This window comes from Pelophylax lessonae, assembly GCF_965119305.1.
Source record: "Pelophylax lessonae genome assembly, chromosome: 4".
Classification (NCBI taxonomy): Eukaryota; Metazoa; Chordata; class Amphibia; order Anura; family Ranidae; genus Pelophylax; species Pelophylax lessonae.
In genome coordinates this window covers 594,487,883-594,500,581 of record NC_138771.1, presented here as the reverse complement: position 1 = coordinate 594,500,581, position 12,699 = coordinate 594,487,883, and the positions used below count along the sequence as shown (strand labels likewise).

The window sequence follows — 12,699 nt, the reverse complement described above, 5'->3', positions numbered from 1 at the left end:
TGATCCCGTCCTCAATTCTGTTTATGAATAAAATGATGGTAGGGTCTTTACCCACTATCCCGCCCCTCACCATGTTTTGGGTTTTGAAGGCTGGGGATCTACTAGGACCCCAGCAGAGATACCTTTTTTGTCCTGTAAGCATTAAACAGAGAGACTGTTGTGCTACCTACGGTCGGTTCCCTAGTGTGTGCCTGATACTGTAGGCTCGTTCTACACTGCTCAAAAAAATTAAAGGAACACTTTTTAATCAGAGTACATGATCAAGTCAATTAAACTCCTGGGATATTGATATGGTCAGTTAAGTAGCAGAGGGGGGTTGTTAATCGGTTTCAGCTGCTTTGGTGTTAATGAAATTACCAGGTGCACTAGATGGGCAACAACGAGACGATCTCCAAAGCAGGCATGGTTTTACAGGTGGAGGCCACTGGCATTTTTTTTGCCTACTCATCTTTTCTGACTGTTTTCTTTCATTTATCGACGGACACAATGCTCCATAAATCATAACTACTGGGTTATATTGCCTCCTCCAGGAGTAGGACTAGACAGAAAAAAAAACACCTGGCTACACCCATGGGCCATCCTCAGCTTGGTATATAACCCCCCCCCCCCCCTCTCTGCTCTAGGTAATACAATTTTATTCCGTCTCTAGTCAGGAGTAAGGACCTAGGAGTACTGGAAGTGATGGTCTGGCCCCCACAGAGCCCTGATCTCAACATCATGGAGTCTGTCTGGGATTACACGAAGAGACAGGATTTGAGGCAGCCTACATCCACAGCAGATCTGGGGTTAGTTGTCCAAGATGTTTGAAACAACCTACATGCCGAGTTCCTTCAAAAACTGTGTGCAAATGTACCTAGAAGAATTGATGCTGGTTTGAAGCAAAAAGAGTGGTGACACCAAAGATTGATTTTAGATTTTTATTTTGTTCTTTTGTAAGTTAATAGAAATAAACAGAAAATATATTTCGGAAAACAATCTTACTTTACAGCATGTCTTCACACCTGACTAAAACTTTTGCACAGTACTGTATATAGTCCATTAGAAGTATCTTCAATCACCATTAAAGTGCATAAAGTCCTCCAAATTCACAGTGCAAACAGTGTCTTGTGTACCTCCACATTTGACCTCTAAATGAAAGATGAGCTCAATATGTGCCCCTTTCCATTAAAGGGTTAATAAAGAGGTAAGGGCCACACTTCCAGCTCTCCTCCACTAGAAGCACCACTCAAACTCATAAAACATGCAAAGATAAAAAAGGGGGCTGCATGCTATGTTTAATAAAGCTAACAATGCGTAAAAACACTTACAACACTAGAGCACATAAAGTGCTATCAATAGTGCTTTATACAACCAGGATTATTCAAGCCAAAGTCCACATTGCAGTATTCAAAATGGCCACAGGATGACTTCAGATGCGTGACTCCACCGGAGGGCTCTACAGGTCAGGCCTCTGGTACCTCCCCCTGGTTCTAGAAACTACCAGAAGTTTCTAGAAGCTAGTGGATGGAGGGGAAGGGGTACTGATCTGCATATTCATGAGAATATGACCAATTTCAAGGCAGGTGGCATAACAGGGTGGTTGGGTCAGTCCATAAATATTGTGTAGCCTTGCCAGAGGGGGGTTGTTGTCGGGTGGAAGATGGAATACTGAGGCTTTGTTGTGAAGCCTGTGAGGTGACCTCAGGGCTGGGTGGCTCTGCCTTTAGGCTGAAGCTGAAGCGAGGGATTTCCATTACCCTTCAGTCTCTTCAGACACCCTGGTTAGCTTGGGAAGACCTGGACAGCAGGTGGCCAGAACAGCAGCCTTATCCAAAGCAGAAGGATTTAAGGGACAGTGTGAGTACCTCTACACCACCAGAGCCTACAAAGTAGAAGGCTGCCATATGTAATATTCAGCATGCTTTTACAGGGACAGCGTCACAGCTAACCAAAATCCCTTGTTCTGGGACATTTTCCAAGGCAGCCAGGTGGGCTGGTATTTTCAATGAAAGGGACATAGAGCTCCTACAAGAGGAATTTTTGCTGCTCTCAAGAGAGACTGATACTATTCCAGGGTGAATACACCTCAGGATCTGCAATTTTCCACTGTATATACTGAAGAAAGTTGTCCTAAGTCCTCATGCACATGGCATTAGAAAAAAACAAGCTTCAAAGCCAGTACTGACACCAGGAAAAAGTGGCTGTAAAAACACACTTTTAGTAGCTTTTTGCATTGGCGTTAATGCGTGTTTAGCCACGTTAGCGTTTAGCAGTGTTTCTCTGCCTCTTCTTTTTTCCACTCCCAATTACAATTACTACAGAGCACAAGTTGGATGACATGTCAAAATCGATGGTTACACAGGAGCTGATCTGACTTTCAGCCCATTGATCTGAATGGAAGTCGCATCCAAGTCAGATCATCATGATCCGACTTGTGGCATGCGACTTGTGCTCTAAGGACCTTGAAGAAGAATCCCACACACAAATTTAAAAATAAACATGGCATAGGGTCCCCCCCCCCCCCCGATCAATTCCAGGCCCTTTGAGTCTGGTATGGATCTTGAAACGGAACCCTACACCAAAATGAAAAAAAAAATAAAAAAATGGCATGGGGTCTGCCCCAGGACCATACTAGACTCTGAAGTCTGGTATGGATTTTGAGAGGAAACCCCACGCTGACAAAGAAAGAAAAAAAAAAAACGGCGTAGGATCCCCCCAAAATCCATACCAGACCCTTATCCGAACACGCAGCCCCGCAGGTCAGGAAAGAGGGCGGGGGACAAGGGAGCGCCCCCCCCCCCCCCCGGACCGTATCAAGCCACATGTGCTCAACATGGGGGATGGGTGCTTTTGGGCAGGGGGGGTCTCTGTGCCATTCTGTGACTCCGCCCCCATGGCTATATAATAATCGGCAGAGAACAGAGCTGGCGCAATGACGGGAGCCAGTGTCAGAGGAGGACGAGGTCAGCGTGGGAGAAGACTGCAGGAAGAACACATCACCGGAGGGAGAAGACACTTTGGAGCTACGATGGGGGAACATTCTTTACTTTTAATAAGGGACTTGTCAAAAAAGTGTCTCTTGTTTTTATTTACACTACACTGTTTTTTGGGGGGTAAATGGGTCAGGGTACAATGTCCCCCTTACTCATTCACATGGGGGGGGGGCGGGATCTAGGGGCCCCCTTGTTAAAGGTGGATATCAGATTCCAATAAGCCCCCTGCCCGCAGACCCCCCCCCCCAAACAACTACCACCCAGGGTTGTCAAGAAGAAACTGGGTGCTTTGGGGTGGGGGGCGCAGAGCACCCACCCCCAATGTCGAAAGCAAGTGGCCTGGCATGGTCCAGGAGGAGGGGGGCGCTTGTTCGTCCCTCCCCTTTCCTGACCTCCTGGGCTGTATGCTCAGATAAGGGTCTAGTATAGATTTTTGGGGGGACCCCTTCAAGATCCTCAGAGCACAAGTCGCATGCCACAAGTTGGATCATCACTTCCATTCAAATCAATAGGCTGAAAGTCGGATCAGTTAAGCCGAATAGGGATCCATTGATTTTGGAAAAAAAAAAAAAACTTGATGCGGCTTAACGCTGTATCCAGTGTTTAGACACCTCTGATGTTTTTACAGCTGTAACCCTGGTCTTCAGAAAGCGCTGGCCTTGGGTTTTTTTTTTTTTACAGCTCCTATAAACCTCTATGTGCATGAGGCCATAGAATAACACAGAGAGGTGTTTTTAAGCTGGAAAAAAAAAGTCTGACGCTGGTAAAAGCGGCTGTAAGAACGCCCAGTGTGCATTAAAGCGGAGCTCCAGGCATCTTCAGGAAAAATAAAAGCCATCAGCTACAAATACTGTAGCTGCTGACTTTTAATATTAGAATACTTACCTGTCCACAAATCCAGCAGTGTCTTCATCCGAGCCAATTTTTCAGTCGGCACTCTCTGTGCTGCCACCGCCACCTGGGGTAAGGGAAACCAACAGTGAAGCCTTGTGACTTAACAGCTGGCTCCCTACTGCGCATGCGCAAAGTGCGATACGCTTTGTGAATGGCCCGGCGGCGGAGAAGGGGGGGCAGAACTTCCGAATTAGTTCGCTGAGGCAAAGTCATCTGGAAGTGGGAGCGGGTACCTTTCAAAATCAGGGACCCACTCCCCCCCAAAAGGTGCCAAATGTGGCAGCGGAGGGGTGGAGGAGGCAAATAAGCGGAGCTTCCCCTTTTAGATTGTTCTACCCAGTCAAGTTGAGCATCCCATAACCTCTCTTCCCGTTCCAAGTGGTTTTCCCTCAATAATACAACAAAAACAAGCCCATGGACTGCTTATTGTCTCTGAGTGAAAGTGGGAAAATGTGTGTTGCCTGGCTGGATAAGGAGTTTCCTGACCTCTCTAAAGTAATCTGGGTTCCACGAGCCCCCCAGCCAAAGTGACTCCTGTCACAACTACTAATGGCAGTGATCAGCGACTTACAATGGGACTGTGATATAGTGGTGGGCAGTCTGACTAACTGATACTGACATCACCAGTGACATTAATACAGTGATCAGGGATAATAATACTCTAACACTGTCATTATATTAATAGGGTTAAGAAAGGGTTAAGTGTGTGCGTAACAAGTACAATGTGAGGAGAAGAAACAGAGAATTTCCTGTACAGAGCCAGTCAGTTAGTCACACACAGTCCCGGTGTGTCAGTCACACACAGTCCCGGTGTGTCGGTCAGTCACACACAGTCCCAGTGTGTCAGTCAGGCAGTCACACACAGTCCCGGTGTGTCAGCCAGTCACACACAGTCCCGGTGTGTCAGTCTGTCACACACAGTCCTGGTGTGTCAGTCAGTCACACACAGTCCCGGTGTGTCAGTCAGTCACACACAGTCCCGGTGTGTCAGTCAGTCAGTCACACACAGTCCCGGTGTGTCAGTCAGGCAGTCACACACAGTCCCGGTGTGTCAGTCAGGCAGTCACACACAGTCCCGGTGTGTCAGTCAGTCAGTCACACACAGTCCCGGTGTGTCAGTCAGTCAGTCACACACAGTCCTGGTGTGTCAGTCAGTCACACACAGTCCCGGTGTGTCAGTCAGTCAGTCACACACAGTCCCGGTGTGTCAGTCAGGCAGTCACACACAGTCCCGGTGTGTCAGTCACACACAGTCCCGGTGTGTCAGTCAGTCACACACAGTCCCGGTGTGTCAGTCACACACAGTCCCGGTGTGTCAGTCAGGCAGTCACACACAGTCCCGGTGTGTCAGTCACACACAGTCCCGGTGTGTCAGTCAGTCACACACAGTCCCGGTGTGTCAGTCAGTCACACAGAGCAGCAGAATACATATTGGCCTAAATTGATGAAGAAATTTGATTTTTTTTATTGAATGTTTTATAGCAAAAAGTGAAAATAATTGGATTTTTGACTTACCTGTAGCACTTCCCCCTTAGGAGCTGCTTGTTTTTGTTGTTTTATTTGATATTGGGATGGGAGAAGGGATGAGTGGGATACTCTTCAACACTTGAACTATTCACAATGCTGAGGACTTCTATCTGAGAATGCTGCAAGGTCGCAGCTTCATCCTAGAACCAGATGAATATGAGGTAATGTTCCTTTATTAGTTCTTATCTTCAGGGCACACACCTAGTACCTCCAGCTGACACCTGTCCACTGACTGCTCTACTCCAGGGTGGCCCCCCTCCTGGTCAGGCCCTTAGGCATGATCCTCTGTACTCACGAAACTGCTTTCAAGGTTCTCCAGTGTCTCAACTCCTCCTAGTCAGCTCTCCTGGACCTCTGGGTTCAGCTCCACACTTCTGCCTCACCAGGCTGACTGCCTGTGACCATCACCAACTACTATTGAGGAAGAAGCAGATCCTGCTCTCCGTTAAGCAGAGTGCAATATAGATTTGCCTGCTGCTCCACTGATAGGCAGACAGAGCCAAAAACTATACTCACTCTCTAGCACCTATCTAGGAGGGTGCTACACACATCCAAGAGTCTTTTAAAAGTATTGATACTTCCCGCAGTTACCACCAATTGTGGAAGAGAGTTCCACATTCTTACTGCCCTTACAGTGAAAAACCCCTTACGCAGCTTAAGGTTAAACCGCCTCTCCTCTAATCTGACGGTGTGGCCACATTTCCTCTATCACTCCTTGAGACTTAATAGTTTTTTTTTTATGCTGGGATCACCATTGAGGTATTTGTAAATCGCTATCATGTCCCCTCTCAGGCGTCTCTTCTCCAGGGAGAATAAACTAAGCGCTTGTAATCGCTCTAATTAAACTCGGAATTAAGGTCTTCCAATCCCCTAATTAGTTTAGTTGCTCTTCTCTGGACTCTCTCCAGTTCCAGCACATCCTTTCTGAGGATTGGCGACCAGAACTGGACAGAATACTCCATATGTGGCCGGACCATGGGTGCAGCCAGAAGTTTCTTCTGCCGTGTCCTACTCCTGTAGGGGGCAGTATAACCCAATGGTCAAGAATGACAGAAGCTGTGTCCCTCAATGAACGAAAGAGAAATGTTTTTTTTTTTTTTTTCAAAATTGTCGCTCTTTTTTTTATGTTCATAGCGCAAAAAATAAAAACCGCAGAGGTGATCAAATACCACCAAAAGAAAGCTCTATTTGTGGAGGGAAAGGACATACATTTATTTGGGTGCAGCGTCACAAGACTGTGCAATTGTCAGGTATTGTAACGGAGTGGCGTATTGTAAAAAATGGCCTGGTTATGAAGGGGGGGGGGGTAAATATTCGAGACCTAAACTGATTAGAGTATAAACCTGAGATGGAAACACTGACAATACACATAACAAGAAAACTGGATTTTTGACTTACCGTGAAATCCTTTTCTCTTAAGTTCATTGTCGGATGCAGTTCTCTGACCCATATCAGTAAAGTTATACTGCCCCCTACAGGAGTAGGACACTAGGCAGAAAAAAAGTTCTGTCTACGCCTATGGGCAGTCCCGGAGGGTATCTTCCTGCATAGGATGTCAGTTTTGTATGAAAGCAGTGTCAGAAAAGTAACACCAACCCAACTCAAGATAGAGGGGCGGGTACCGCGTCCGTCAATGAACTTAAGAGAAAAGGATTTTACGGTAAGTCGAAAATCCAGTTTGCTCTATCGTTCATTGACGGACGCAGTTCTCTGATCCATATCAGTAGGGACGTCCCAAAGCAGTTCCATAAAATGAGGGGTGGGAACAGCAGAAAAGAACAAGTCCCCAAGGCTAAACAAAGCCAACCAGGCAAAATAGGACTCATCGGAAAAAAGATGGGGCCCACCTGAAACAAACAGTAAACACCCTCAAGGAAGGCCAAAGGCCCTCCAGACAGCAGCCAGCAAAACATTGCGGCCAAAAGAGGCATCAGCAGATGCCAGCACATCCACCTTATACAATTTGGTAAAGGTGTGAACAGACGACCAGGTAGCCTTCTTGCAACCTCAATCACTGATGCCTGTATGGCAAAAAGCCCAGGAAGCACTAGGCGCCCGAGTAGAATGCGCCGAAACAGGGAAAGGTAGGACCTGACCCCTAATTGAATAAGCCTGCACCACCGTCTGTCTGATCCATCTGGAAACAGATGCAGCAGATGCAGGCAGCCCTGTTCTTGGGCCATCTGTGAGTACAAAGAGCGAACCTGACTCACGAAAAGACTCAGTAGTTGCCAAGTACACCTTGAGTGCCCGAAATATATCCAGAGTATGCAATGCACATTCCTTAGGATGTTTTGGCTTAGGACACAAAGATGGTAATACAATGTCCTTGTTCAAGTGAACACTAGAAACCACCTTCAGAGAGAAGGACGGATCCGGATGAAGTACCACTTGTCTCCATGACCAACATATAGGGAGAATGACAGGATAATGTCGCCAGTGCCGACACCCTGCATGCAGAGTGACAGCAACCAAGAAGGCCACCTTCTGTAATAAGGTAGGCAGAGGACCCGAATACTTGCCAAAGGAGGTTCTGAAGAACTGACTGCACCAAATCAAGGTCCCCAGTTGGTGACGGAGATCGCACCGGAGTACCAAGTGTCACAACCCCTGGAAGAAGTTACTCACAAGGGAACGGGCGGCCAACGGCCTTTAGACGAAAATTGCCAAAGCCAAAACCTGACCCCTGAGAATACTCAATGCCAAGGTTAGATCAACTCCCCGATGAAGGATAGCCAAGATCCAGGTCACCGAGCAAGAGCGAGGGGGAGCACAAAGAGACTCATACCACGCAATATCCGACTCTCTTTCATGATGAAAAATCATCCTAGAAGTTGCTTCTCATGCTCTAAGCAGGGTGGGAAGCACTGAAGCAGACAATCCCTTGCCCTTCAGCACCTGGCTTTCAACAAGCCAGCGACTGTGAAGCAGGATGGAAGATGGGCCCTGGAGAAAATAAATCCTCCCAGAGAGGAAGCCTCCAAGGAGCGCCTGCGGCTAGCCTGACCAGGTCAGCGTACAAAGCCTGGCGAGGCCAGTCCGGAGCCACAAAAATGACCGGAATCCCTTCTGCCTCGATCCTGCGAAGAAGTCTTGGCATCAACTTGAGAGGAGGGAAGGCAGACAGCAGCTGGTACTGACCTTGGCCCATCCGTGAACGCACGCACACGACTATGCCAGTGTCATCCTTTGCGTAGGTGACCATGCTAAACTTCTCAGCAACGTTCATGTTGAACTTAGCATATGGTCTTGCCTACGACAGAAACCATGGTGCCACCAGTGCATCTGCCAGAGGGTCCCGGGAGCGGGCCACAAACCTCTGCACTATACTGTGGATGCGATGCCAACAGATCCACGTTTGGAGTGCCCCAACGAAGGCACAACCGCTGGAACACCACCGGATGAAGGGACCATTCCCCTGCATCCACGGCCTGGCGACTGAGGCAATCTGCCTGCCAATTTTCCACACCTGGAAAGGGAACAGCGGAGAGAGCTGGAACAAGGCGCTACGCCCAACAAAGAATGTCTGTCACTTCTAAGACCGCAAGGACACCCTTGGTGAAAGACACAAGCCACGATCGTGGCATAGTCCGATGGAATGCGCACTGGACAGCTGCAGGTGCCCGGTCCAGTGAACTAGGCAAAGCCAGATCGCTTTCAGCTTCAGGACATTGATCGGTAACCTGGATCCTCCAAAGACCATGCTCCCTAAGCAGAAAGCCTGTCAAGGACTCCTCCCCACCCGGACAGGTGACAATTGTCCAGTAAAACGGGGAGGAAGGATTCCAGATCAAAAATCCCTGGTCACCTAGCTCAGCCAGATCCGAATGACTAGAGAGATAGGATTCAAGTCCCATTTGAGAAGGATCGCCTTTTGGGGAATCCTCTAGAGGGATTGAGCGAAGGGGACCATCTCGAAAGACGACACCATCAGTCTCAGGACTTGCAGGCAGGACCGAAGGGATGACCATGTGCTGGACAGTAACAGTTGAACCGCAGTCTGAAGTTCCAAGAGTTGTTTCCCCAGAGGGAGAAACACCCTGACTGAGGGCGAGTCCAAAGTCAGGCCCAGATTGTCCAGTCTCATGGAAGGGACCTTGGATGACTTCTGAAGGTTCAGAACCCACCCGAACTCCTCGAGTTCTCATGGTGACTTGCATTCGTTGTCAGCACCATAGAGGACTCCCCACGGAGAAGCAGTTTGGCCAGGAACCCAGCAGGATCGATACACCCCGCTGCCGTGACAGCGCCAGGCCCGGAGCCAACACCTTTGTGAAGACCCAAGGAACAGAAGCGAGACCAAGGGGTAACGCCACACACCGATAGAGATCCTTCCCCACAGTAACAATGGAGAACCCGTAGGTGTCCTGCACATAACGGGATGTGAAGGTAGGAATCCTTGATGTCTATGGAGACCAGGAATCCCCCTGATGTAGGGAAGCCACTATCTTACGAACCGATACCATCTATCGTCAATGAACGATGGAGAAATTTGCTTGGTTTACGCTTACAAAAGTCAGCACAGCCCAACAAACTATCAGCCCCTGATATTTATGGACAATGGTAATAGTGACTGATCTTTATAATTAAATTTACTGACGGTTAGCAATCCTGATCCCAGTGTCAGTCAGTTGCACACACAGTCCCAATCTCAGCTGACCACACACACAGTCCCAGTGTCAGAGGGTCACACACAGTCCCAATGTCAGCTGACCACACACACAGTCCCAGTGTCAGAGGGTCACACACAGTCCCAGTGTCAGAGGGTCACACACAGTCCCAGTGTCAGAGGGTCACACACAGTCCCAGTGTCAGAGAGTCACACACAGTCCCAGTGTCAGAGGGTCACACACAGTCCCAATGTCAGCTGACCACACACACAGTCCCAGTGTCAGAGGGTCACACACAGTCCCGGTGTCAGAGGGTCACACACAGTCCCGATGATGGTCCGTCACATACAGTCCCGATGACGGTCCGTCACACACAGTCCCAGTGTCAGAGGGTCACACACAGTCCCAGTGATGGTCGGACACACACAGTCCCAGTGATGGTCGGACACACACAGTCCCAGTGATGGTCGGTCACACACAGTCCCAGTGTCAGAGGGTCACACACAGTCCCAGTGTCAGAGGGTCACACACAGTCCCAGTGTCAGAGGGTCACACACAGTCCCAGTGTCAGAGGGTCACACACAGTCCCAGTGATGGTCGGACACACACAGTCCCGGTGTCATAGGGTCACATACAGTCCCGATGACGGTCCGTCACACACAGTCCCAGTGTCAGAGGGTCACACACAGTCCCGATGACGGTCCGTCACACAAAGTCCCAGTGTCAGTCGTCACACACAGTCCCGATGTCAGCTGAATACACACACAGTCCCAGTGTCAGAGGGTCACACACAGTCCCAGTGTCAGAGGGACACACACAGTCCCAGTGTCAGAGGGTCACACACAGTCCCAGTGTCAGAGGGTCACACACAGTCCCAGTGTCAGAGGGTCACACACAGTCCCAGTGTCAGAGGGTCACACACAGTCCCAGTGTCAGTCGGTCACTAGGGTGACCACGTGTCCCGGATCGCCCAGGACAGTCCCGTTTTTGGGGAGTCTGTCCCGGGTCCCGGTCACCCTCATTACGGGACAATGCAGTGTCCCGGAATGTCCGCCGACCGTGAGTCTCAGTCTGGACTGTCTGTTTGTATCATGTCCGACATAGACAGTCCGCCGCGGCTGGATGAGGGAGGATGACTCATGCATGCTGGGCAGGGCTGTGTGTACCATGTTGGGCGAATGGGCGGGCTGCAATTCGAGCCAACCAATAGGAGAGCAGTGAGCAGAGGTGGATGGTGACGTCAGCCGGAGCCGGCCCGGGATCATCTACTGTGCGGCGCCGCCTCAGCTCAACTCAGCCTGCTCCTGTAACTCCAACGGCCGGCCGCCGCCGGGTTATCAGAGGAGGACAAAAAAATGTAAGTTAAAATTTTTAATGGATGTCTGCAGCTGCTGCCAGTGCCACACACTGACCAGACCCAATTCTCAATAAAACTCTTACAGACTGACACCAGTCCTGGGCGAGATTGCTAGAAATCGTTGCCATCACAGCAACATTGCAGTGCAGATCAATGCTACCACATTTTTGAAAGCACAGAAAAAGTATATGTGAAAGAAATGAATAAAACGATTTGCCTAGCAGAAGCCAATATTAATAACATTTTTACTTCAATGGCCTGAGATTTGTTTATGGCTGGGCAGGCAGATACTGTGGTACTGGCAGGTCTGTGTCCCTTACATTATTTACCTTGCTGCAAGTCCTCTTGATGTGGGGAACATTAGATGGGGGGCTCCTGAGGTTATGATGTAGTGAGGAGGTCAGGTGGTAAAAGCCCCCCATGATGTTTAGGGTTTGCACCCCGGAAAGTACGGCAATGTACAAATCCAATGGAAAATCCTCATGCTAAGCACACAGCGTGCGCTCAGCGCTGTGCTTCAGCCATTCTATTTTTTCTGATTGGGCTGTGTAATGTGACATGTGCCCCCCCCCCCCCCCCACACACACACACTGCTGAAAAATTGGCAAATGAAGGTATCAAAAAACATCATTTTTTTTGGGGGGGGGGGGTCCCGGAATGGCAGTTTGGAGATGTGGTCACCCTATCGGTCACACACAGTTCCAGTGATGGTCAGTCACACACAGTCCCTGTGTCAGAGGGTCACACACAGTCCCAGTGATGGTCCGTCACACACAGTCCCGGTGTCAGAGGGTCACACACAGTCCCAGTGATGGTCAGTCACACACAGTCCTGATGTCAGAGGGTCACGTGGTCACACACAGTAGAAACGATATATCCGAGGGTAGGTAATTCTCACGTTACACCCCTACTGATACACGTTGCTTTCTAATCCCGCCCCTATCACCATGCCAACGCAGGGGAGGCGGGCCGGCGTCCGAAGCAGCCAATCGGCGCTACCTCTCCCGGCTGGTTTAAACTCGGCCAATGAGGGCGCAGCTCCAGTGTTGTACTCAGGTGGACGAGTTCTCCTGTCATGATGGCCGCGGCCGTGTCCGTTAGAGGTGTCGGGGAAAGGAGCAGAGGGGGCTGGGAGAACGCTCAGGATGACGGGGAGGTGTTCATCCCGGAGGAGGAGGACCGGGGGGAGCCCCGGCTGGAGCCCCAGGAGATCCGGAGCCGGGTGGAGAGGATGAAGAGGGAGGTGAGGAACCGGAGGAAGATCCTCATCAAGGGGCTGCCGGGGGACATCGCCAACCAGGTGAGGAGGGGCCCTGTGTGTAAGTGTGTGTGTGTATGT

General features: G+C 49.7%; 1 protein-coding gene across 1 annotated transcript in view; it reads left to right on the top strand.

Annotated features, from left to right (window-relative positions):
- The first annotated feature begins 12,401 nt into the window (after nt 1–12,401).
- The window catches only part of RAVER1 (ribonucleoprotein, PTB binding 1), a 63,193-nt gene continuing 62,895 nt past the window's right edge, over nt 12,402–12,699 (top strand). Inside the window, exon 1 of the mRNA XM_082254140.1 lies at nt 12,402–12,660. Coding sequence (XP_082110266.1) covers nt 12,436–12,660 — 225 coding nt within the window. The 5' untranslated portion in view covers nt 12,402–12,435. The remainder of the gene's footprint in view (nt 12,661–12,699) is intronic.